Source organism: Vombatus ursinus, unplaced genomic scaffold (assembly GCF_900497805.2).
Source record: "Vombatus ursinus unplaced genomic scaffold, bare-nosed wombat genome assembly UNPS02014181.1, whole genome shotgun sequence".
Classification (NCBI taxonomy): domain Eukaryota; kingdom Metazoa; phylum Chordata; class Mammalia; order Diprotodontia; family Vombatidae; genus Vombatus; species Vombatus ursinus.
In genome coordinates this window covers 508,246-535,119 of record NW_020953959.1, presented here as the reverse complement: position 1 = coordinate 535,119, position 26,874 = coordinate 508,246, and the positions used below count along the sequence as shown (strand labels likewise).

Genomic DNA, 26,874 nt, shown 5'->3' with positions numbered 1-26,874 from the left:
CCATCCCTCACCTCAGGTTTTTCTTCCATGAGGACAGTTGTCCTCAATTTGCAGATGGGCAAACAGAGGCCCGCAAAAGTGAAATCTCACCCTGGGTCACACACTGGTAAAGTTAGAACAAGAACCCAGGTGCCCTGAAGCCTCCACAACAGGAGATGCCTTCATTAGCCACAGCACCTGTGGTGCAGCCAAGCAGGGATATGGGAAGGGAGATGATGGGGGTGGGTGTGTGGGGAAGGGGAGAAGGGAGAGGGGGACAAGAAGTCACTGATCTGAGCAGGGGTGCTGGGGGAAAGGGGAAAGTGGGAAAATTCTCTTTTCACTTGTCTCTTAGAATCTCGTGGAGGGAATGCTCCCCAGTTGCCATTCCTGCCCTTATCAAAAGGCCTCACAGCTAGAGCGCTGGACTTGGAAGTCTAGAAGACTTGAGTGTGAATCCTGCCTCCTGGCACTTAATACTTGTTTGACCTTGGGCAAGTCACGTCCTTTAAGTCCTAACTAAAACCCCATCTTCTACAGGAAACCTTCCCCAACCCCTCTTAATTCCAGTGCCTCCTCTCTGCTGGTTATTTCCTATTTATCCTGTATATATTTGCTTAGGCAGCTAGGTGGCCCAGTGGATAAAGTGCTGGGCCTGGAGTCAAGACCTGAGTTCAAATTTGGCCTCAGATACTTACTAGCTGTGTGACCCTGGGCAAGTCACTTTACCTTATCTGCCTCAGTTTCCTCATCTGAAAAATGAGCTGGAGAAGGAAATGGCAAACCACTCCAGTATCTCTGCCAAGAAAACCCCAAATGGGGTCATGAAGAGTCTGAAACTGACTAAACAACAACAAATAGCCTTACCAGGTCTATGTGTTTGAACGTTGCCTCCCCCACGAGATTGTAAGTTTCTCGAGGGCAAGGACCGTCTTTTGCCTCTTTTGAATCCCCAGTTTTTAGTACAGTGCCTGGCACATAGTAGACACTTAAGAAATGTTTATTGAATTGAATGAATATCTCTGAATCTATTTACTTGTCTGTAAAATGGGCATAATGTTACCTATAGGACCCACCTCACCGGCTCTTTGTGGGACTTGAGTGAGATAAGGGATGATGACTATACCCATGATGTCCTGGGTAGAGGGAACTTCCAGCTGGGGAAGCTCCCTTCACCAATGTAGGTTGACACCTTGAGGTCACCTTCCCCAGAGTCACACAGCAAATGTGTGTCAGAGATGGGACTCGTTCTCACTCAGCCTGGTTCCATGGCTGGTTCACCATCCCCCCTATACCAAGGGTCTCTAACTGTTTTTGTTCCTTAAACCACTGCAACAAAATAATAATAACAATGATAGCAGCTATTTATATGTCATTTACTATGTGCAGACCCTGTGCTGAGCGCTTTACAGTTATTATCTCATTTGATTCTCACAACACTGGGAGGCAGGTGCTATTATTATCCCCATTTTACAGATGAGGAAAATGAGGCAAACAAAGATGAAGTGATTAGCCCAGAGTCCCACAGCTAGTAAGTGTCTGAGGCTAGATTTGAACTCAGGTCTTCTGACTCCAGCCCCTCTGCTGTGCCTCTAAAATGTGTTGTAGGGGCAGCTAGGTGGTGCAGTGGATAGAAGACCGGCCCTGAAGTCAGGAAGACCTGAATTCAAATCCGGCCTCAGACCAAACACTTGACACTTACTAGCTGTGTGACCCTGGGCAAGTCACTTAACCCCAATTGCCTAAAAACTAAAAAAATAAAACAAAATAAAATGTGTTGTAAACCTTCAAGGTAATTTAATATACTACTCATAATATTTTGCAATTATGTACTGCTTAAGGTGCCACTGAAGGATTTTTAGCGCTGAATCCCTTGAACCATTGTCTCAAATCCCCAGGGGGACTCCTGCTAAATGGCGACCACCACTCTATGCCACGCTGCCTTGAATGATGTAATTTTTTATTTTCAAATACTATATTTGTGTTAATTGTAATAATTTCAACAATACAAATCTGTGTCCACCACAAAATCCACTCGGTCTGGCAAGTGTGTTTCTCCATATAGATTTTTTTGGTTTTTACTTCAATTTGAAGCAAACAGTAAAGCACAGAAATAAGATGCTTTGGCCATTAGAGCAGGAGGAGGTCTGGGAGAAGCCATTGGAGCTCCTCCCCAGGCTAGCCCCACTCTCCAGGCTAGCCCACTTCCCCCACATCTTTTCCTCCCCAAGTCAGGCATTCAGTCAGTCCCTCTGCCTGTAGGATCTGGAATGAATGAGCCCCCTGCCCTTCCCACCTCCCCCCATGTCCCTGAAAAGAAAAAAACAATCCTCTTGCTCTTCTCTTGTTGGTCGCAAGAAGATCCTGGGAGGCCTTTCACAAGTCTTGGTTTGGCTAAAAGAAAGTGAGGAAATGCCCTCCCCCAAGCCCCCAGTCTCCTAGTCCCCCTAAGTGGGCAAAGGAGCAGGAGCCACAGCTTCCTGACCCCACAGAGATATAGGGGCTGAGCACAGGGCAAACAGGAAGGGAGGTGTGTGACAGAGAACAGGATCCAGTCCTCCCACCCTCTGACTGTCCCAATTGCACCCAACTCTGAAACATCTGTTGGTCTCCATTTGGGAATGCTTGTTGGTAGCCCAAACAAGGTGCTGGGAACTTGGGAGCCAAAGAGGACCCAGAGGAGGAGCATTTAGGGTTCAGAATCTGTCCATCCCTAGGAGCTGACTCTTTCTGTGGGATCCAGATGGAATTCCTGACTTCTCTTTGACTTGAGGTGGGTTGGGGGGATGTTTCCAAACAAAAACTAACCGTGTGACATTCAAACAGATAAAAGTCAGTCAAATCTTTGGCAATGGCCCAAGGATGCTGGGCAAAGGGAAACTGTCCCATCTTCTGTCTCCACTCTTCCTCGCCAAAAACGGAAGGGAGAAAGGGACACATTCGATCGCATCAAACAGGGCCAGTGGGGCTTGAATGAAGTCAGGGAAGGAGGAGAAGAGAGCTTGAGAAAGTGAGATCTTTTCATGATCCCTCTCTGTCTGGTCCATTGACAGTCTGAGCATGGATGCTCATCTCAGAGGAGGAGAGGTGGTTGGGAGGCTGTGAGTTACAGGTGGGCATCACTGGGTCAGAGTCATCTGTGCCCTTGGCCCGGGCTGAAGAAAAGGCTCCTTAGCAGGGAGGGGCAGAGAATTCACGCAGATCCACGATCACTCCTGAAAGAAATCGCAAGCAATTAATTACAGCAGAGTTTCTCAGTGTTAGAGGGGCAGGGTGGGTCCAGAGGGCCCAGGATTTTCTACCTAGGAAGGATTTAATAATTAATTCTGAATGAATAAATGAATGGATGAATGAATGAATGAATGAACACAGGATTCAACAGGGGTCATCTGAGATGATATCACTGCCTTTCCTGGAACACAGAATTGCCAGAGATCCAAAAGAACCCCTCAATCTAGACCAACCCCTCATTTTACAGATGAAGAAACTGAGGCCTAGCGAGATCAAGTGACTTGCCCAAGGTCACAAAGACATCAGTTAGGATTCAAACCCAAGTCCTCTGCTATGTATTCTTATTTACCCCAAATCCAGGAAATTGAACCCTTTTCTTTTCTTTTTAAATATTATGTTCTCTGTCCTCATTCAAACCACATCTAGAGTATCCTGGTCAATCCTGGGTGCTGTTTTTCAGGAGGGACATTTTAGGGAGAACATTGAGAAGCTAGAGGGTACTGGGGAGGTGACCAGAACCCCAGGGGCCTAGAGATGACAGACACCATTAGAGGATTGGCTGAAAACCTAAGAAGGAGTATTTAGCCTGGGGAAGGGAAGACTCAGGGAAGCCATGATATCTGTCCCCAAGTATTTGAGTGACTGTCATGTGGAAAAATATTCATTTTTTTTTCTGCTTGGCCTTAGAGAACAGAACTAGGAATAAAAGATAGAAGTTACAAAGGGGCAAATGTAGGCTTGATGTCAGGAAAAAACTTCCTAATCATTAGAGTGGAATGGAAATGGATTGAGTTGGGGGAAGTAATGAGTTCCCCATCACTGGAGGGCTGTAAGCAGAAGCTAGATGACCATTTGCTTGGTATGCTGGAAGGAGAATTCTTGGTCTGCTCTGGTTTGGAATCATCTTAGGTTCTTTCAAACTTTGAGATTCTGGGATTCTGAGCTAGGGGTCAACCCTCTGATTCTGAAACTAAACCAAGTCACTCATTCAGAATCAAACCCACAACCAATGGGGTCAACCCCATTAGCACCATAAGCTAGGGAGACCCAGACCCCAAAGATCCCTAAGAGCCTAGCATGCCTCACTTGATGTTTAAAACCTTTTCTGGCAGAGCCATAAGTAGACATTTTTCCACCAGAGGCAAGTAGCACAAAAGAGATTGGTCACCTAGCCAGGAAGGGACTCACCTGGGGTGTGAGCCATTATTAGAGGAAGGGTGGGTGGTCCATCCAGATGCTTCCTATTTTAACTAACTATTCCTGCTAACTAGGGGCTAAGCTCAATTGTTTCTAGGTTATTACAGGAATGCAAGCACAGAGGATCATCTCTAAATTTCAGCACCTCAGGGCAAAGGTCCAGAGGCCGCACTCTAGTTACAACTCTACCTTCCAGCTGTAATACTCCTCTTTGGATCTCACCACAGATGTACAAAATAGGCTGAGAAGCTCATGCTGGGGGTGGTTATCTATAGATTTTGCAAGTGAGGAGGGGGAAGGGCATCTTTTCTGAAATCCTTGCTTGGTGGACAGCCAGGTCTAAGATCTAGCCTTGGGGTTTCATGAGAGGGCTTTAGGAAGAGCCAGACTCACTAGGTAAAACAACTCACTTCCACAAAGCTGAAATGCAGCAGTGTGCAAATAGCTGGGGTTTGTGCCTGGGATGAGATGGGGGGTAAGAAATGTCCAAAGAGGAAAAATGATTCTTGGCAAAGAGGGGAAAGCTTTCTCTGATGAATAGTGACTAAAATGGAAAGGAGAAAGAAAGAGGCTTGATGTGGGAAATATGGCTCTCTCGTTTTTAGAGCCACAGTGCTCTCTGGGACCCTCCAGGAATCTGCTTTTTGTTAGAGTCTGATGGAGGATTTAGGAACGGAAAGCAGGTCCACCGGGATGAGAGGGGGAGGGGAGTCAGCAGGGGAGTAATTTACTGCCCTCGTCTTTCCTGGTGGTCATACTACAGGAGCTAACTCCTCAAGAAGCCTGCCTGTCAACTTAGGGGAAGGAGGCAGGGAGCTGTAGGAATGTTTCAGCAACACGCTCCGCTGGGCTGGCCATGGGCACACAGAGGAAACGGGCCCTACGCCCTGGGCCTTCCTTCTCGTGGGGTCAGAGATTTGGAGCTAGGAGGAACCTCAAAGATCATCAAATCCATCCAGGATGGATTGGAGTTCGGAGAGACTAGAGGCCGGGAGACCAATTCCAAAGCTTTTGCAATTGTCTAGGCGTGAAGAAATTGGGACCTTCACCAAGGAGGCAGCCTTGGGTGGGGAGAAAGGGGACATATAGAAGCACGTGGCAACAGATTGAATGACGAACTTAGAGACAACCAGCTTTCCCAGTCTGGTTGTGCATTTCTCCCTTTTACCGACACTGTGGTCCATTCAAATTGGCCTTCTTGGGGTTCTTCATTCCTCACCTCCAGGCTTTTGCCTCGGCTGTCTCCCACATCTGGCATGCACTCCCTCCTCACTGCCAACACCTGGCATGCGTGGCTTCCTTCAAGGCTCTAACGCTACCTTCTATAAGATGCCCATCCTGATTCCTATAGCTACTAATGGCTCCCTGCCCCACTCCCAAAATAAGTCTGTGTCTGTTTTGTGTACACCTTTATAAATACATGTTTCCTCCCCTAGCTGTATTGTAAACTCCTTGAAGTAAGCAAAGCTTACCTCCCTTTTATCTCTGCATCTCCAGTGTCTAATATTGTGCCTGGCACATGGTAGGCACTTAAATAAACACTTGTGGATTGATTGAATGCAATCCCTCATTTTACAGATAGGCCCAGAGAGATTATATCACGTGCCCATGGTCACACAGGCCACCTAAGCTGGGACTGGAACTCGGATCCTTTGACTTCCATCCCACTGAACCACGTCTGTATGTTAGGATGGAAACAACCTCATGGTTTCATAGATGAGGAGATCTAGGTTTGAATCTCAGTTCTGACACTGATGTAATATGTGATGCTAGGTAAGTCACCTAACTCCTCCGAGCTTAGGTTTCCACACTCGTAAAATGGGTGTGATAATAGTTGCCTGACATCCCTTTTGGAAGCAGCTAGATGGAGCATCAGAAGTGTGTACCGGCCCTGGACACTTGCTAGCTGCGTGACCCTGGACAAGTCATTTAACCTCGGTCTGTCTCAGTTTCCTAAACTGTAAAGTAGAATAATAACAGTACCTATGTCAGCAGGTTTTGTGAGGATCAAATGAGATAATAAAGTAAAAGTAAAGTGCCTGGCACATAGCAGGCACTAGACAAATGTTTTCGCCCTCCCTCTTCCCCTCTGAGGTAGTGGGCTCCTCCTGGGTAAAGGTCTTTAAACTCATCTAACCCTTTCCTATTTCCCATCTCAGTCCCAGTAATGCAGCAGAGCAAGAGTTCAGTATATAACTAACCCTTAGACTAAATAAAGATCCCGGAAGGAGTGCAGGGCCAGGAGTCAGGAGACTTGAGTTTGAATTCCGCTTTTGTCTCAGAAATTCCAGGAATGCCTGAACTGTAATTTCTTCTACCCTTGTCTCCAAACACTCCAGAACAGGACTATGTTTTCTAGAGGTTATTGACAAGGGAAAACCGCGTACCCAGACTCAGGCATAGACATCATGTTAAACCGAAGAGCAGATAAGGGACATTAAATGAATCCCAGCCTACGAATCCAGTCTGGCCCATGATCCTCGCTGCTTCAGGGCCGCAGGACGAGGGATTGGCTCCCCTCTGCCATGCTGATCTGGGGGTTGACCCACCAAGGCTCTCTGCTCCAAGTTCGGTTTTCCCACCCCAGGCTTGTTCTTACACACTCAGGATTTTGTAATCACCCAAGTGACCTTATTGACCAATGGGATAGAGTAATATAGATTTTAAAATGACTAATGACCGTTTCATGAATGCACATAAAATTCTCATTTTAAACAATGGGAATTAATGGGAAGAAAAAGGTCAGTTCTGGATCTGGTTTCATTGATGATGCCTGAGAACTCCCGGGAGTAGAAACTTCCTCCCAGATCTGAATTTCTAGCTCAAAGAATTATTTGGAGGTTATGAGAAGGTTAATTGACTCGCCCATGGCCACATAGCCATACAGCCATATATCTGACTTGGTGGCTAGGCCTCAAGTCAGGAAGACCTGAGTTCAAATCCAGCCTCAGACACTTACTAGCTGCGTGACCCTGAACAAGTCACTTCACCCTGTTTGCCTCAGTTTCCTCATCTGTAAAATGAGCTGGAGAAGGAAATGGCAAACCACTCCAGTATCTCTGCCAAGAAAACCCCAGATGGGGTCATGAAGGGTTGGACATGACTGAAATGTCTGAAAACAACAACATAGAGCCAGTCCATGGCAGAGGCGGGATTCCCAACCCTGGCTCTCTTACCTGTAACTCTGTCCCTTACACGTCACACTGTCTCTCGCTTTGCAGAATAGGCACTTACTATCAGTTGAAGCCAATAATGGCCTTCAATGCCTTCATGATTAATAGTGGTATTAAGTGCACTGTGATGAGTTTTGTTTTGCCTTTTTTTTTTTTTTTTAAACCAAGGCTCCTCACACCGTATTTCCTCTAAGACAGGCAGCCACCTGCTCGGGTCTACGGAGCAGTATCTTCCCGCACCTTTGGTACTTTCCCAGCAGGGGGCAGAAGCAACCAGGGCCCTGAGGACATCCTTCCCACCTGGTGCACAGTCCTCACCTAGGCTTGGAGCTTAACTCACCCAGTTCAAAGAGCGCCAAGAATTAGGACCCAGTACAAGAAGCGTTCCTGGGCAGAGCTACCTTCCCCTCTCCAAAGGTGGCAGGACAGGAGACGTTCCGGCGAAGCTGAAGGACAAGGGCTGTTTTCCCTCTGAGAGTGACCGCCAAGGGTGTGCTCAGCCTGGCGGCTCTTGTGGGCCAATTGTTAAATTTTTAGTGTGAGCATCGATACCTCAGAATTAGCAAAGGCTCACTACAAATTTGGGGAGGAGGAGGGACATCTCCGGGGATGCTGAGAGAGGCTTGGGCTAGGCAGCACTCACTTAGACCAAGGGGAAAAACCCATGGTGTTCCCAGGCTTCCCGCCGTCCTGCAGGGATGGCAGAAGGATGGCCCTCAAGCTCTAATTGGAAATCTCCCACTATGAGGATGTTCTGGGTGCTGGCTCAGTCTAGCCAAAAGCTTTCCTCTGCCCCTTGACATCTCACCTTGCCTTGGGCATCGGCTTATTGCCCAGCAAATGGTGGGCCCTGGGCATACAAAGACAAAGGGGAAACAGGCCCTTATCGCTTCTTGTCTGGACTACTGTGAAAGCCTCCCAATTGGTCTCTGAAATTGCCTCAAGTCTCTCCCCTTGCTAATTAATCTTCCACACCAAAAGTGATCCTAAAGGTAATAGCCCCTCTCCTCCATCCCCATTCCCCCCCCCCCTTCCCTTCCCCTACAGCTGCTGTGGCTGTGGTAGGATCAAGCTTCTGGGCTCTTCAGTAGCATGTAGGCTCCCTGAGGTCAGGCATTGTTTTATTTTTGTCTCTGTACTCCCAGAGTCCGGCACGGCAACCAGTCCATTGAAGATGCTTAAGAAATTTGTGTCCATTGACTGAGGAGCTTACATGGTACTAAGATAGAACAACGTATACACAGGTAAGTAAATGCAAAATAAATACAAATTAACTTAGGGGAGGATGGCACTAACAACTGGGTGGGTACAAGACCTGAGCTGAACCTTGAAGGGAGCTAGTCATTCCCAGAGGCAGAGGTGAGGAAGGAGCACATTCCAGGTATGGGGAACTGCCTGTGCAAAAGCCTGGAGGTAGGAAATGGAATATCATATATGGGACGTAGCAGAAAGAACACTGGATCGAGTCTAGAGACCTGGGTTCCAATTCAGCTTTGCTGTTTCCTAGCCACAAAAACCACGAAAAAAATCACATCAACTCTCTAAGCCTCAGTTTCCACATTTGTAAATAATCTGGGGACAAACCATACCAAACCAAACCATACCTCACCTGATTGTTACGAGGAAAAAACTTTATAAACCTTAAAGAATTAAAGAAACGTGGGTTGTTGTTGATACTGTTATTATTTCTTCCAATCACTTTGCCTCCCTCTCATTTCCCTACAGAATTCCCTTCATTTCACTCCATGGCCTACTTTATGATAAAATTGTGATAAAATTCCTATTAGTCTCAGTTGATTATTGATATCCATTATTCACATATTAATGTTATTGCTATTGGCTAGTCTCTGAGGGGGAAGGCATGAGCAGCTGGGGAGACCAGAAAAGGTCTCCTGCAGAAGGTGAGATAAAGGTGAGTCCTGAAGGAAGCCAAGGGAGGTGGAGCTACAGTATTATTATCCCCATTTTACAGATGAGGAACCTGAGGCACAGAGAGGCAAAATGCCTTGACTCGGGTCTGTTGTATAGCTAGCCAGTGTCAGAAGTAGGATTTTTTAAAAAATGCTATTCTTTGTTAATGCCTTGGCTTCCAAATATAGTCTAGAAAGAAAGAAAGCAAGGAAGAAAGAAAGAGAGAGAAAGAGAGGGAATAAGAGAGAAGAGGCAAGAAGAGAGAGAGGGAGGGAAAGAGAAGGAAGGAGAGAGTGGGAGAGAGAGAAAGGAGGGAAGAAAGAAGAAAGGAAAGAGGGGAGGGGAGGAGAGAAAGAGTGAAAGTAGGAAGGAAAGAGGGAAAGAGGGAGGCAGGGAGGGAGGGAAGGAAGGAGAGAAAGAAGGAAGGAGGGTAAGAGGGAGGAGATGATAGAAAGAGGGAAGGAAGGAGGGAGGAGAGGATAGAAAGAGGGAAGGAAGGAAGGAGAGAAGAGGAAAGGGAGAAAGGGAGAAAGAGCAGTGCCATAAAACTAACCAAGATAGTAACAGTCTGACAGAACATAATAGCGTTCCACCCGGCAGGGTGGGCTTTGAATGCAGCCATCCTGATTCCAAGCCTGGCACTCCTGCCCCTCCATCATGCCGCCTTGTCAGGATTTCTGTGCCCCTTCCACAGCTCCCTCTGAATGCAGCCTGTTCCGTGGCAGCCAGCGAGCTTGTGGGCGGCTTTGGCGAAGGCTGGCAGGGAGCTCCTGAACCAGCTGTGATACAGGATGGGTCTGGAGCAGGAGAGCCTAAAGAGCCAGCAGGCAGCCTCAGCTGGTCCCCTTGCTGGCGGGAGGAGCTGTGTGGGACAAGGTCCTTTCCCCGCTGAGGGTCCTTCCTACTCCCTCCAAGCCAGGACTGAGTCCCTGGGTCCATGGCGCCGGAGATCTCCCACAGCCCAGGGGACTGGCTCTGTAAGTCTTCCCACCTGCTGTCCAACCCCTTTGATGCTTTCCAGATGACTGCATTTGTAATAAGAGAGTTCCTTTAAAAGTAACACCTGCAAGGCCCTGACCGCCTGGGACACACGTTCACTCCCACTCTACCTGACACCCAGGCGGGCGAGGCGCTGCCCAGGGACTGCGGTGTGAGGAGAGGGAGCCAGAGCCGAAGAGGGGAGAGGGGCTAAGAAGCAGTCTGGCGCCTTCCTGCCCCACTCTTCTCAACTTTTCATCAGCTAACCTTTAAAAAATAACCTTTTCAGATAGATATCCTTCAAAAAGCATAGTGCATACTGTCAGGCTTTCTTAAATAGAAGCCTTGAATCTAATTTAATCTTCTTCTATAATGCAGAACCCAAATTAGGAATTTCAGTGACTATACGCAGACTAACAAATCCACAGCTAGAGGGCGCAATATATAGACACTCAGCTATGTGACCGTAGGCAAGGCAAGGAATAGCTCTCAGCCTCAGTTTCCTCATCTGTAAAATGGGAATAATCATAGCACCTACTTCCCAACATTGTTGTGAGTACCAAATGAGATAACATATGTAAAAAAGCACTTGGAAAACCTTAAATTCTATTAAAATGTTTAATAGTAATATAGCAAATGACCCCAGATTGTTTGAGTTCTGGTATCTTTTTTTTAAATAGTTTTTATTTTCTCCTTAGATGTCACTTCTGCAATCAGGGTTAAGTGACTTGCCCAGGGTCACACAGCTAGTAAGTGTCAAGTGTCTGAGGTCAGATTTGAACTCAGGTCCTCCTGACTCTAAGGCCAGAGTTCTATCCACTGGGCCACCTAGCTGCCCCTTAGATGTCACTTCTTCCTGAGATTAGTGGGCCTTCTTCCAGCACAGTGATTCTTTCATACACACACATATGTATAATATTTTTTCACATTTTAAAAAAATTTTAAGTTCCAAATTCTCTTCCATCCACCCATCCTCCACCTATAGAGAAGGCAATAAATGTAGCACAGTGATTCTTAAGCTGGGGTCCATGAACTTTAAAAAATATATTCTTTGTTAACTATATACTGTAATTGGTTACCTTTCTAATCTGATTTATTTATGCATTTGAAAACATTCTGAGAACGGGTCTTCAGATTTCAACAGACTGAAAAGGGGTTCAGGGCACATTCAAAAGCATTAAAACCCCCTCTTCTAGCTGACCTTGCTTAGCTTTCTAATTCTAATCTGCCCAGGGTCACACAGCTAATAAATGTCCAAGGCTGGATCTGAACTCAGGAAAATGAGTCACCCTGACTCCAGGCCCAGCGCCCTATCCACTGCCCTTTTAGCTGCCCCAGACAATGTGTACACATGTAAATATAAGGGAAGTAACCAGGTGAGCCCATCCCCTTAACTGGAGCCTGGGCCTCTTCCTTTGCTAAAGCACTTGGTGATTTGGGATAATGGAGCAAACACTGGGTGTAGCCTGGGTTACATCTCGGTGATTGGGGGGGGTGGGATGTGAGCAAATCTACAGCACTATAGAAGGGGGACTGCTTTTGCTCTCCCTCTGTCTTCTTTTTTGTCTCTAGAACATGTGCTTTCTTTCCCTCTCTCCTCCTCCCCCCACCAGGCACTCCCATGCACTCAAGAGCTCACACACACATACACACACACACACACACACACACACACACACACACACACTTCCCTAGATGGGTAGGGTGCAAATGATCACTGTTCACACGTGACACGTGAGCAGGTGTTTACCTAGGTGAGCTTGGGCTTCTGGCTGCCTCTTCTACTTTGTGTGTCTTTCCTTGAGCGAAGGTGTCTAAGCAGTAATCCTGGGATGGGTGTTTCTAGCCTTGGAGGCAGCCATGTGAGTACAAGAGGTCAGGAGCCATTTGCTCACTCAGTCGGTGCCAGCTGCGCTCTGGGAGGTGTCCCATCTGGCTATTATAATGCCTCTTGGAGGAGAAGGCAATCACCAACAGAGGGGAGTGCTTAGCCCCTGGCACGGATTGCTGCGAGACAAAGAACCTGAAGGAGATTGTGCTGAGCTGAGGGAAGGTGAAATGTCCATTCAGCATCCTGCAAACTACTTTATGTTCTGATGTCTTAGTATCAGTCTCCTGGGAGAGTTTAAGACTAATTCCAAGTTACTTCACGTATTGGTCAATGCAAGCTTGTGACTGTTTTGTATTCTAAGCATTTCTTTGATACTGGGAGAAACAAATAGCAGTCCTATACCTGATCTACATTGTAGATTTAGGGCCTTTCTACACTCTTTTGGGGCGGGCTAGACGAGAGCTAAACCTACACAGGGTGATTTTCCCCAAGGATACTGAGTGGGAGCATGGGGCGCCAATGAGTGAGAGAAAAGACCCTGGTCCAGGTTCTTCAAGAAGGAAGGAAAAGAAGGGAGAGAGGAAGGAGAGAAGGAAGCATTTTATTTAGCGTTCCCTATTGGCTGGACACTGTGCTAAGCACTTTACATATATCTTATTTGATCTTCATAACAAACCTGGGAGTAGGTACTACTATGATCCCTATTTTAGAACTGAGGAGACCATGGCAGACAGGTTAAGTGACTTGACCAAGGTCACACAGCTTAGTGTCTGAGGTGGATTTGAACTCAGGCCTTCCAGACTTCAAAAGCAACTAGGTGGTGCAGTGGATAGAATATCATGCCTGGAATCTGGAAGACTCGTCTTCCTGAGTTCAAATCTGGCCTCAGACATTTATTAGCTGTGTGACCCTGGGTAAGTCACTTTTCACCCTGCCTCTCTGGGATTTCCACCTCCCCTCTAGGGCCAGGCTGAGCAAAGCTAATCCCTGTTACACATATCATCCTTTCCAGTACTCAAAAACAGTTATCATATCCCCTGAGTCATTTTCTCTGGCCAAATGTCTCCATTGTCTTCACCATCTTCTCATATAGAATGAACTCTCCTGATTCAAACAAGTGAGTATTTTAAGGGCCAGCAATGGGATTGTAAAGACAGAAATAAAACACACCCTGCCCTCAAGAAGTTCAAATTCTAATAGGGGAAGGCAGCATACACATATGTAAATATATGTGTGTGCGGGGGTTTTCTTAGTGGAGATACTGGTGTGGTTTGACACTTTTTTTTCTCCCGCCCATTTTACAGATGAGGAAACTGATGCAAACCGGGTTCAGTGACTTGCCCAGTGTCACACAGCTCGTAAGTGTCTAAGGCTAGATTTGAACTCAGGAAGGTGACTCTTCCTGACTCTGGCCTGGTGCTCTGTGCACTGGGGCACCATCTAGTGGTCCCTTAGATGACACAGAAGAGCTCATACTTGACAGGCAAGCAGTAGGTACTGGGTTTGTGTCAGGAACTCTTGGAAACTCCCTCTACCCATGTAGGCGGGCACTTTTTCCGCCACGTTCAGTCAGAGAGTTGCCTAGAGCACTGAGAGGTGAAGTACAAGCATTGTACTGGAGCCTACAGCATTTATTAAGCCCTTACTGTTTGCCTGACACTGGAGACAAAGTCAAAACAAAAAGCAACAAAAGCAGACCCTGCCCTCCACGAGCTCACATTCTAATTCACAAGGGGCAATTCGGTCAGCCCAGCACTCGGCCTCTACGTGGAGGGCGGGCGAGAAGTGTCGCCTCTCTCTGGAAGCTCTCCGGTTTCTCAATGTCCTTCTTCAGTTCAGTTTCTCAGCGCTGAACTCAATACTCTAGAAATCATGTGACCAGGAAGGACCTTTCTTGAGCTCAGCTCCCCGCTCTGGTTCTACCCACCCCTTCCCCTCAGGAGAGGGAGCCTATCTAATGAACACTTGTCCAAGTCCTTTAGAGGAACTCAGGCACTTTGGACAGATGAGATGGATGCCCCCGATATTTGGATAATTATAAATATTTAGCCTTTCTTGGGCTGCTGCTCATTCCAACTGGAACCCAAAAGCAAAACAGAGGAGAGGAAAGAAGGAAAAATGAAGTGTTGGAGGCTGAGCAAAGTACAGATGAAATGCAAATAGGTCCTCCAAATCCCCACGCTTTGGGCTGTAAAAAGCTGACCACCCACCGGCAAACTTTATGATCGACTTTTTCCACTGCTAGAGCGGAGTGGCTGCCCCGTAATGGAGGGAGGGACGCAGGGGAGCGAGAGAAAAGGTAGAGAAGGGGAAGCACTGAAAGAGGAAAACAGAAGAACCCCACGTGACGTTCAGGGTCTCCTGTCATTATCTGACACATGAAAACATTCCTTCCTTCCTCCCTTCCCCCTGCACCCCCAGCCTCAGGGGGCCTGAGATCCTCCTCACTGTCAGACACCACACACAAAAGAAATCCAGCTCCAGAAAGGAATTTCTGTCCATTTCACATGTTAAATAAGGTGGGAAAAGGACAACAGGACCCCCAGTGTTAACTGCACTCTAGACAGCTCTGGAGGAATGGGGTGGGGTGGAGAAGAGGGGGGGAACGAGGTTGTGCCGTCACTCAGTGACTCTTTCTTTGCTCTATTCCTCCATCCCCTCTGACCTTCCAGCCACTCTCCCCAGGCAGCAGACTTGACCCCAAAGAGGCTTCACTTAATGAAGAAGTCGCCAAACGCTCCCCAGAGCACCCCGATTCCTCACACCAACAAACATATCTCAGAGGGCTGTCCCATGAGGCAAGTCTCTAAAAAGACTCCACACCATGGTATGATTCAATAGGCTAAGCCAAGCTGCCCACAGAACCGGTGGGTGGATAGGGGCGTCTATTAATGAGAATTTGGTCTCAGCCCGCTTTCTGATGAACTGACAAGGTCTCTATATCATTCTCCCTTTGAGTCCCTCCCTGCCTCTCCCCACCCCTTCTGCACTGTAACAGCTTTATGTTCTGGGTTTATTTAGGGTGACGGATATAATTACTTTCTGCTGCCGTGTTGTTCTTTTTTAAAATCTAAAAATCAATCAGGCTCTCTCCACACTCTGCCCTCCCCAATGGCGCCGCCTCATCTGCTACTCCTCCAGGCTGGACTCCATCCTTTCCAACCGTCCCCAGCCCGAGTGAACGTCCAAGGGAACGAAAGGCCACAGGGAGCATTAATAAGAGGGCCTTTATACACACCTGGAGGGAAAAAAACCCCGCGTTAATGTGCAGGAGAGGGAGAATATAACATTAAAAAAAAAAAAAGATAAGGTGGAGAAAACCTGAGGACTCCGGCCCCAAGCCCCAGCCGTCCCACCACGTTGACGGCGGCGGCGCTCTGACAGTGGGGCTGTTATTCATAACCAAGTTTCCTCTCTCACAAAGGACCTTTTGCATGGTTTTTCCTCCTGCCTCAAAAACAGCTGCTCTCAATGTTGTATCCTGAGTGACGATGAGGCTCTGAAAGTGTTTTGGGGGAACAGATGGCCAGGGGAGAGCTGGGGAATGTGCCAGCAGAGGGCCAGGGCAGGCGGCCAAATCCTTCAGTGACTGAGTCCTTTTGGTTCCAGCTCGCGTGCCTTTCCCCTGCCCTCTGCCCTCAGTGGCGCCAGGAGAACTTCCCAACCAGCGTTCTGAACATCTGGAGTCTGCGACTGCCAGGAGGGGGGGTGGGAGGGGGAGAAAGGCGGAGGGGAGGGGGAGGGAGCGGGGGGGAAAAAAAAACCTCTCCGCTCCAGCTCAGCTCCCATGTACTCCACAGCGTTACTGACTAACAGAACAGCTAATCGAAACCAAAAGGGGCCCAAATGAGAAGCAGGCCGGCGCCCCAGCTGCCGCCAGATGCAAGGCCGCTTCTAGCGGGGCTGCTCCGGGGGAATGGGGCGGGTTTTGCGAGGGGCTTTAAGACACCCGCCCTATTGTCTCCCTCCGCTTCCCCCCCAAAGCTGGAGACAGAGATGGCTCCAACTCTTGTGGGGTACCCCCCCCCAATGCTCCGGGGTGAACAGCTTTCAGCAAAGTATGTGTGTTTCTCTACAGTGCAGCCCGGAGGGGAGGGGGCCACGGGGTGGGGGCCGCTGTAAGGGGGGGGTGGCTCGGGAGGTTTCAATGTTGGGGCAGCCCAGCAGAGTTGGGAAAATAGAGGAATTGCTTATAAGGGAGAGCTGGGGGTAGGGAGGGGGCGCCTGGAAAGGAAAGCCAGAGGGGCGTATGGGGTCAGAGAAACTGGATTCTAACGTCAGCTCTGCTTACTTCAATTCCATTCACCCGATTCAAGGCAATAAACTTGTATTAAGCTTAATTTATTCTCTATTAGAAATGAAGAGGCAGAAGCAAAAAGCCCTGCCTTCAAGCAGTTTACACTCTGCTCGAAGAATTGGCAACTGCTCGGTCATGGGACTTGGGTAGATTGAGGGAAAGAGAAAGGGTGACACCAACCTGGGTGACTGGAAGAATCAGAGCCTAGATGAATGGAGAGAGGGAGGAAGGGAGACAGAGAGGCAGGGTGAGGGAAAGAGGGAGGGAGGGAGACAGAGAGGCAGGGTGAGGGAAAGAGGGAGGGAGAGGAGGAGGAGAGAAAAGAGAGAGAAAATTTATTAAGCATTTACTCTATACCAGGCACTGTGCTAAGCATATATAGATTGAGAGCTTGAAGGCAATTCAAAGATCAACTCCAAACCTCTCCTTTTACAGACCAGACACTGAGGCCCAGAGAATTTAAGAAAGTGATGCCCTCAAGAGAAATGGGGCCGTTTGAGGGGGGAGATAATGAGTTCCTTTTTTGACAGACTGAATTTGGGATGTCCCTGAGACATCTGCAAAGATGTGGAGAAAGACTATGGGCAGAACAAGCAGACAGGAAGGAGTCAGGAAGACCCAGGTTCAAGGTCTTAAGTTGCAGATCTGTGAAGGGATTGCCCATACAGGGAACTCCCTACACCTACAAAATCACACTCTTGTTGAGGGAGCTATGATGTTTAGACAAGATACATCAGATGGGATATATGGTCTAAATAAAGCCACAGTCCCAGCCCTCACAGAGAAACACAAGTAGTGCTAATACCCAACTGCCAATTGAGAGCAGCCCATCTACATTAGGTTAGTCTTTTTTTTTTTTTTAAACATTAGGTTCGTCTTAGAGGGTCTCTTGGCTCACCCTGAGGTTTTAAGTGACTTGCCCAGGGTCTCACAATTTGAGTCAGAGGTGAGACTAGAACCCAGGTCTCCTTGCTGCCTCGATGTAATTAGCATACACAATTTCATGAAAAAACCATTAGAAAGGCACAAAACTAAACGTGAGTGACTTTAGGCAAGCCAAGTTCCCTTAGACCAGTTTTCTATTCTGTGAAAAGAGGGTCCTGGACGAGTTGACCTCTAAGTTTCCTTGGTTTCCACATTTCTAACAGGGTCATAGGCTGAGGGGAGGGGAGTGAGGAAATGGGAGGCAAAGGCTCTGGAGGCAGACGGAACAATGTTGTGGAGGGCTGATGGGGTGTTTGCTTCCATGTGTATTTTTGAATCCTCTTAAAGCTGTATCTGTTCGATCTTTAGCATGCTGGCTTGACTTGCGTGTGTGCCTCCGAAACTGTGGGGATCGTGTACATTTCAAAGCGACGGGTATGCATTTCACTAAGGATGTCTGTATTTCTTGGATCACTTGTGTCAGCTAATCACTGTGTGTATCCTGTGGTTTGTTACATTTGTTGTTTTCTGAGTGGGAACTCCTCGGCACGTCCCTCTCTCTGCATCTCCCTCCGTGTCTATCTGTGTCTCTGCCTCTGTCTCTCTCCCTCTGTCTCTTTCTTTCTCCTCTCTCTCCATCTCTCTCTGTCTCTCTCTCCCTTTGTCTCTGTCTGTCTCTCTCAATTAGGCACATCCATCTCTATGGAAGGAAGAGTGGGCAGGAGGGGTTCTGAATAGAAGAATGGAAAAAAGACAACTTCCCCTAAACCCAAATTCCCCTAAAAATTGATGAATACATGCACTGGAACAGATCAGAAATGTACAATGGAAACCTGAGGGAGCGTGACACAGTAGGGAAAGCATTACATCTGGAGTCAAAAGCTCTGAGTTCAAATGTCAATTCTGCCCCTTACTAGCTTTGTGACCTGAGGCAAAGTCTCTGGGTCTCTGTTTCTTTAACTGTACAATAAGAGGCCTGGATTAGATGACCTAGAAGGTTTCAACCTTAAATCCCATGGACCCCAGGTTGCCACCTACTTCTTGTGTGACTTCCATAAATTTCAAACTAAAAAGGAACTGGGAGGTCATCTAATCATAGGATCATAAAATCTAAATTTGGAAGGGTCCTCAGAGACCATCTAATCCAACCGGTCATTTTATAGATAAGGAAACTGAGGCCCTGAGAGCTGACAACTTCTTTAAGGTCATGCAGTCGGTAGCAGTCAGGGCCTCTGACCCCAAATCCAATGCTTTTCCCATTGTACCACGATCCCTGCCTCTTGTGGGCCAGTTCCTCAAACTCTAAAAACCTCAATTGCAACCTTCTTTAACTGTTGTCGGCAAAATGGGAGAAAAGAATATTTCCCACCAGGCTGTGATGAGGAGAGTAATTTGTCAGCCATAAAGTGCTGTAGAAATTCAAGCCGTTCTTATGGTCCAACATCTCCAGTGAACAGTGTCACATATGAAAGGAGAAACAGCAGCTGAAGCCTTTGCCTTCAGACTAACAGCTGGTGGCAAATGGCGATGTCATCAAATGCCAGGAAAGAGAAATCGCATCCATTGTTATGCTCAGAAGATAATTTGGTATTTGTTTGTTCCCACTCCCCCAATATGGACAGACTTCACAGACTTGGACATCTAAGAGAAGTTGTCTGGAAAGAGAGTGAGAGGGAGAGGAAGAAAGGGAGAGGGAGAGGGAGGAGAGAGGAGTAAAAGAGGGAGGGAGAGGCGGGGGAGAAAAGAGAGAGAGGGAGGGAAAGGGAGCACTCTCTTCCATCCATTTGGAATTTGACTGTTCCCAGGCAGAGGGGCCTGTGAATCTTGCCACCCAAGCAAATGTCCTTTCCCACTGGCCCTGACTACCCTGTAATCCTCCAAATCTGGGTCTCCGATGAAAGCCAGAGGAAAGAATGGGGTCAGGGCAAGGATCGGAGTCATTCAGGCAGAAGTTGGAGGGGGTAAGATTAGATGAAAAGGGTTATAGAGAAAGGAGCACAGCCTTCCAGCTCAGGGCCCAGTCTGCTCTGTAGGGGGGAGGAGGCCCAAGCTTGGTTATTACGGCACAGTCTTCCCAGCACAATTATGGAACTGGGTCAGTGGATGCCAGCGGATGCCTCTTTCTGGAGGACAGTTTAGAAATCAACTAGTCCAAAGTCCCCTCATTGTACAAAGAAAGACCGAGAGCTGGGGAGAAGAAGAGACTTGCTCAGGGTCACACAGAGAACTGGCAACAAAGCCAGAACTAAGATCTGGGTCTTCTGGGCCTCCCTAGTCCCACACTCTTTCCCTTCTACCTTGCTGCCAGTATAATAAATACCTTGATTACCCAGTGTACCCCTTCACACACTTCCTGGTCCAACCGGACTGGCCTTCTTTCTGTTCCTAAAACACTATGCTTGAACTCCCATCTCTGAATCTTTGCAATGGCTGTCCTCCAAGCCTCCAACCGCTTTCCTCCTCATTGCCTCCTCTTAGAATCCCTTGTTATTTTTAAGGTTCTGCTGAAGCACCATCTTCTACATCTTTCCTGATCTCCTCCTCCCAAGCTGCTCTCCCCTCACCCTCACCTGCTGGCATTTATTTTGCATCTACCTGTAGAATGAAAGGCCCTTGAGGGTAAAGACTATCTCCCCTTCGTATTTGAACTCTCAGGACCTAGTGAATTGCCCAGAACACAGTAGATGCTTTATAAATGTTTGTTCCCTTCTCCTATTGTGTGTACAGAGGCAGGGATAGAAAGCTAACCTTGCAACCAGGAAATCCTGGGTTCAAATCCAGTCTCTAAAACCAACAGGTTGTATGACCCTGGGCAAGTGAGTGACTGAACCTCTCAATATTTTGGGCAACTCTCTAACTGTGGCTGCAGAGATGTCAGTCTGTAAGGGTAGAGGGAGTTTCCTCACTCAAGGATTCTCTTCACCCCTGAAACTCCAGGACTAGTGCCTTACCTATCCCAACTGTGTACAGATCATGGTACTGGGTGCTAGGGAAATGACCCCCCTGCCCTCATAGAGTTTATAATCTAATAATGGAAGAGAGCATGCATCCATAGATAACTATAATCAATCAACAGAACACAAAAACACAGGGGAAAATGTTCTGATGAGGCAGAAGAGTATTATTGAAGGAGGAAGAGGCAGAGATTATAACCCAAATCAGGGATCAAGAAAGGTTTTGAGTTTTAAAGGCTGAGTAGGTATCCAAAAGGCAAAGCCAGGGAGGAAGTGCATGGCAGGCATAGGCTAAGATGTGGAGGTAAGAAAGTCCAGTTTGGCAGGCCCAAAGAGGATGGGCTGAGGAGGAGGAGGCTGCAAAGGGAGAGTGGCCCCAGGTTGTGGAGGGCCTTGAAGACCCAACAAAAGCATGACCCTTCCCCCCTCTGGGCCTTTGTTTAACTGAACAATGAGGGGGGTTGGGTTGGACTTCAAGAGTGAGAGTAATGAACTTTGAGTCCGGAATGCCTGAGTTCAGACCCTAATTCAAACATTTACCTTGGGCAAATCACTTAACTGCTCTGGGTCTCAGCTTCCTTATCTGTAAAATAAGGGGATTGGCTCAAATGCCTCTAAAATGCATCTATGATCCTATGGCTCCCTAATTCTTTCCCTCCTTCCAAATCAGGGAGTCGCATGACTTCAGGCCTCTTTTAACTCCCCTTACATTCAGATAGCATCATGTATCTGAGCTGGAAGGGTCCTTATAGCTCAGTGAGACCCACGTTTTACTTTACAGATGAGGAAACTGAGTCCCAGAGGCAAAGTGACTTGCCCAAGGTCACACAGATAATAAGTTACAAAGCCTGGGTCTGAACTTGTCTCAGGACTCCTCAATCAGTAGGAAAACTCAGCCCCCTTTCCACTGCCCCAAAGTATACATCCATTCAAGTGGAGGCAGTGTGGCCCAATGGTGAGACTGCATAGCTACTGATAAAAGGACAAGGTTAGGAGTCAGAGGACCAAATAATCTCTTGGACCCTTTTCCAGCTTTCGGTCCTATGACCCTCAATGTAAGCTATGTAAGAGTTCCCAGAATCAGACTCCCCTAGGGGGCAGATGGACATGTGCCCAGAGTCCTGGGAGGTTACTAGCTCATGGGGCACTTTTATTTTTCATGTGGGGGCAGGGAAGGATTAGCAGGGACCTGAGCCCTTGGAAACTCTGCCTCAGGGCCTGGCTTCCTAGGGAAATTCCTCCTGGCAGACAGGAGCCATTCCAAAGAGTAGGAGCTCTGAGAAGCCCCAGCTCCTCTGCCCACTCCCTACCAGGGGGCTCTTTTTTCTTCTTCTTTTGTCTGATTATACATATTTGTTATAAGACGTCATTTCTACTCTAGTTGGAGAGAGGGGGAAAGGAAAAGTGGCCAGATGGGCCTCAATAGACATGGGAGAAAAAGAAAAAAATATATATTGTACTTTATTCATTGGAATTCATTAACTTAACTCTAAATAGTTATTAAACAAGATGAGGTGGTTGTAATGGTGCTCAATATGAAATTTTCGATAAAAGATTTCATTTTTCTCTAAAGATGTGATGCTCCAATTGAAGGATGCTACATGAGGTCTGACAGACCCAATGTGGCCTCCACAGGGTGCCAAGGTGCTTCTGGGAATACAACCTGAACTTGAAGGAGCTTTCTAAGTATTTGGAGCACACTCTCGGCTCACCAAAGTCTTCTAGTCAACAGCAAAGAAAGCCCGGTCTCATTCAAGTGAACTGCTGTCAGGCAAGGTCTTTTCCAAGTCTGTTCTTGTACAATTAACTTTCTTTCTGAACCCCCAAATACAGGACTTCTTGTGGTCCTGCTGTCTTCTACCTTCTACCGTCTGTCTGGTAATCCAGCCTGTCAAGATCATTTGAGTTCAGAGGATTAAAAAAGATCCTACATCTAAGGGACAGCTAGGTGGCACAGAGGCTAGAACATCAGCCCTGGAGTCAGGAGGACCTGAGTTCAAATCCAGCCTCAGACACTTATTAGCTGTGTGACCCTGGGCAAGTTACTTAACCCAATTGCCCCCCCTCCCCAAAGATTCTATATATCTAGAAGCTGGAAAGAGCCTTGTAGTAGCCCACCTAACTTCACTTTACGGATGAGGAAACTGAGGCTCAGGGATGTGAGGTAACTTGGCCAAAATCACACCAGGAGTAAGCATCAAAGGTAACATCTGAATCCAGGTCTTCTGACTCCAGAGCCAGGAAGTGCCTCAGTCTTGTCAGCTACCAAATTGGTTACTCTATCTAATCATTCACAATTTCAGCAGGCATGCCATTGTCCAGGTCATTGATGAAAAAGTTGAACAAGACAAAGCAAAGGACAGAACCCTGTGTCATTTCCTCAGAGACTTTTGGGCTGATATTAACCCATTTATCAGTTACCTAAGTATATGATTATCATTCAGCTCACCTTTCTCTACCTTGTCTACAGGAATATCCCAAGTGTCTTTATCATAAACCTTGCTGAATCAAGGCATATGCTATCTGTGCGTCAATCTATGATCCCTAGTTGTTGTTTTAAGGCATGGGTGTTAATTGGATTTATCTAGCAGGTAGGTGGCATAGTGGATAGAGTGTAGGGAGGGCCTGGAGTCAGGAAGACCTGAGTTCAAGTTTGACCTCAGACACTTACTAGCTGTGTGACCCCGGGCAAGTCCTTTAACTCTTTTTTGCCTCAGTTTGCTCATCTGTAAAATGAGCTGGAGAAGGAAATAGCAAACCACTCCAGTATCTTTGCCAAGAAAACCCCAAAGGGGTCACAAAGAGTCAGACACAATTAAAAAACTGAAGTGGGTTAATTTGACGTGACTTTTTTTGAACCAGTATTGGTTCCTAGTGATCACTGAGTTGTTTTCGAAATTCTCATGAACCATCTGCTTAATCATCAATGTTTTCAACTTTTGCCCCCAGAGAGTAAAATTAAACTTATTTGCCTGCAGTCTCCAGACTACAATTCCTTCCATGCTTTTGAAAACAGGAACCTCTTTTCCAATCTCCCTACGTGCTTTCCAAACCATTTTTCAGTATTTTCTCAGTATACTGTTAGCAGGTCTTCTAGGACCCTAGAATTAGACATTTCTGGGTCTCCAGTTTTTATCTTCTTTAAAATGATTACATACCAGGTGCTGTCTTGCAAAGGTCTTATAATGATAGCATTGCTCAATTCCCTCAAAGATAGGTTTATCCTACCTCCTTTAAGGGGGTCCAACTCTTTGTGACCCCATTTGGGGTTTTCTTGGTAAAGATACTGGAGTGATTTAGCCATTTCCTTCTCCAGCTCGTTTTACAGATAAGCAAACTGAGGCAAATAGGGTGAAGTAACACAGCTGGTAAGCATCTGAGGCCAGATTTTAACTCAGGTCGTCTAACTCCAGGGCTAGCACTTTATGTACTGAGCCATCTAGCTGCCCCCATATTCTATATATACTACTCTTTCTAGATGGAAAATCATTCTCCTTGATGGAGAAAATGAAAGCAAAATATTTTACCTTTCTTTGAATTCCCAAAGCTTAGGGCAGTATCTTGCACCTAGTAGGCACTTAATAAATGTCTGACTTACTGACTAACCTGAGTATTTCTTGCTTTTAAGGAGTATCAGAATGGGACTGCCTGTCAGTGATCTGTAAAGGAAATGAAAGGCTGAAAAGTTGGTGGAAGAAGATGAAAGAGATTGCTCCCTCCCTTTGTCTACAGCCCCCAGACTGAGGCTCTCAGCTGCAGAAATACAAAGTTCCCCAACTTGCATTTCTTTCCTCACCCCACGAAAAATAACTTGGTCTGTGTAGGGCAATGAGTTTTCATGGGCTTGCTCTGTAGTACAATTCTCTATGCCCAACCTGGTAAATGGTGTGGGATACCCTGTGAGCTACCATAGCATCAACTGAGGCTTTGATCATGGCCATTTACGGGGCAAAGCAAAGAACTTCAGTGTCTACAGGGAAAGACTAGAGTCGAGTTACCAGGGACATCTTTGGGGACACCTGCCCACTCTCTACTGGTCAGAAGAACATAGGACCATCTCAACTGAATCTGAACATCTAGTCAACTGGGAATAAGAATGGTAATTCACACTAACAGAGAGTACTCCAGTTTTCAAAGTGGTTTCACATGGTGTTTTAAGGAGGAAGATACAAAAACAATGCTCTATTTACAGAGGACTTGAGGTTAAAGTCTGGTATGAAAGTAGTATTAACCCCATTTTACAGTTAGGGAAACTGAGGCTGGGGGAAGTAACTTGCTCAAGGTTACCCAGAGAGGCTAAAATCTGGGCCTCTTCTGGAACAAGGCTCTTTCCACCAAACTATAATCATACAACAAACCCAGGTCTTCTGACTGGCCAGTCCCCCACACTGAGATGGAGAGTGGAATATGGAAACAGGCACAAGGGATTTGGAGAAGATAGCCCATGTAAATGCAGGGCACCATGGCTTTTCCCTGTCCTCTTCTCTCTTTGGGCTTTGGATATACCCATCTGCCTACTGCCTCCAGATGTCTTGGACAATAACTACATTTATCCATCTACCTATTTATCCATCCATCCATCCTTTTGTCTTTTCATTTATCTACCTATCCATTTATCTGTCTCTTCATCTATCCGTCCATCTGTTCTATCTGTCTATCTATTCATCTATCCATCCATCTGTTCTATTTATCTATCCATCTGTCTGTTCATCTGCCTATCTATCCATCTTTCTATTATCTATCCATCCATTCATCTATCATCTATCTATTCATCCATCCATCTGTCTGTCTGTTCATCTGCCTATCTCTCCATCTATCTATTCACCTAGCAACCTCTCTCCCTAGTTTATTCTTACTGCTGTCTCTCTCATCGGATAATCGTGTACATATGTATTATATATATTATATATCTTCAGTAAGATACAGGACCTTCCAGGGCACGGCATAGCTTCTAACAAATTGTTTTGTTTTGTTTTGAAAAGTTTAACCTGTGATTTCACTGGTAGATGCTTTAATATAGTAGAAACTTACTAAATGTTTGTTGATTTTTTTTTCTTTTTTGCCCTAACTTGTGATTTCATCAACATTGGGAATGGGGATGTGGGGGATGGGGGGTGGGGGAGTGGGAGCAGGTTCTAGGCTGGGATCCAGGGCCAGAGTGGGTCAGAAGCAGGGTTTGAAGCCAGGGCTTCCTGACTCCTGACAAGGATGTTCCCCCCGCCCCATGCTTTATACCATGCTGTCTAAAGCTGTTATCATTGCTACTGAATAGAAGAAAAGAAAGGAGGGGTAGCCCCTCGAAGTGATGTGAGGTACAAAGAATGCTGAGCAAAGAGGATCATGAAGCTGGAAGAGGCTTCAGAAGCCTCCTCATCTATGAGGAACTGAGGCTAAGAGGTTAGGTGACTTGGCCAGGGTCACACAGCTAGTGTCTGAGGTAGGATCCAGGCTCACTATCCTATAGGGCCATACTGCATTTCATTTCAGCCTACCCTATCCACTCCTAGGGAGCAACTTGGCGAGATGGAAAGAACGATAGGGTTGGAATTAGTCTGTCAACAAGCATTTATTACAGAAAGACACTGTGCTAAATGGTTGGGCTAGAAAGAAAGGCAAACAATGAAGCCTGCCCTCAAAAAGCTCTCCTTCTAATGGGGAAATCAGATGTTCTGGGTTCGAATCCCAGTTCTGTCGCCCCTGTGACCCTGGGCCAGTCCCTTGCGCTCCATTTCCTCTCTCTGTAATGAGGGGGGAGGTGTCTCCTGGGTCACCTCGGGTGCCCCTGTCCTCTCCACCCTCCTGGCTGCCTGACCCCCGCGGAGGTTCACTCGGAGTTTACAACACTCCCTTTGTCACCGAGGGCCGCTGGCGGCGGCAGCAGAGCCATCAATCACAGCCCTAATTTGCCCATGTCACACGGTCAGAGGAAAAGCAGTCGGGCTAGGCTTCCTCTCTCACCCCCGGCTTGATGGTGATTTCATCTAATTGGTCCCGCCGTAAGTAAGTGGCCGGAATGCGCAAGGCAATTAGTGAGTGGCCGGCCTGCCCATCGGACAGCGCCCATGTGGCTTGGGCCGAGGGCTCCTGAAGGATGTGGGGTAAGGGAACTAAGGGGCCGGGGGCAGACGGCAGCCCCAGGAGGAGGCCCCGCCAGCCTCTGCACACTCTCCCTGATGCCCGCCCAATCACAGGCCTGAGCCCCAGGAACAGCTCCTAGATGGGCCCATCCCATCCCGGGGCCAGATGGCTGGGCCCCCGGGTAATCGGGGTGAGCCCCCGAGAAAGCGAGAGGTCGGCGATGGTGTAGACAGGGAAAGAAGGGATCTGTGCAAGGGCAAAGGAAGGGGGTAGGGTGGCGAGCTGGAAGACACCTCACACTAAATCACTAAGTCCGACTCC

At 47.2% G+C, this 26,874-nt stretch overlaps 1 protein-coding gene and 1 long non-coding RNA gene across 2 annotated transcripts in view; one reads left to right on the top strand and one right to left on the bottom strand.

The window, feature by feature from the left end:
- Positions 1-1,920: 1,920 nt before the first annotated feature.
- The window catches only part of ATOH8 (atonal bHLH transcription factor 8), a 46,500-nt gene continuing 21,546 nt past the window's right edge, over positions 1,921-26,874 (bottom strand). The window contains exon 3 of the mRNA XM_027860437.1: positions 1,921-3,194. Within this exon, the coding sequence (XP_027716238.1) occupies positions 3,189-3,194 (6 nt within the window). The 3' untranslated portion in view covers positions 1,921-3,188. The remainder of the gene's footprint in view (positions 3,195-26,874) is intronic.
- Positions 16,171-25,117, top strand: LOC114041810. Its single transcript, XR_003568946.1, has 3 exons — positions 16,171-16,358; positions 17,891-17,956; positions 24,104-25,117. It is a non-coding gene; the product is annotated as an uncharacterized LOC114041810 (long non-coding RNA).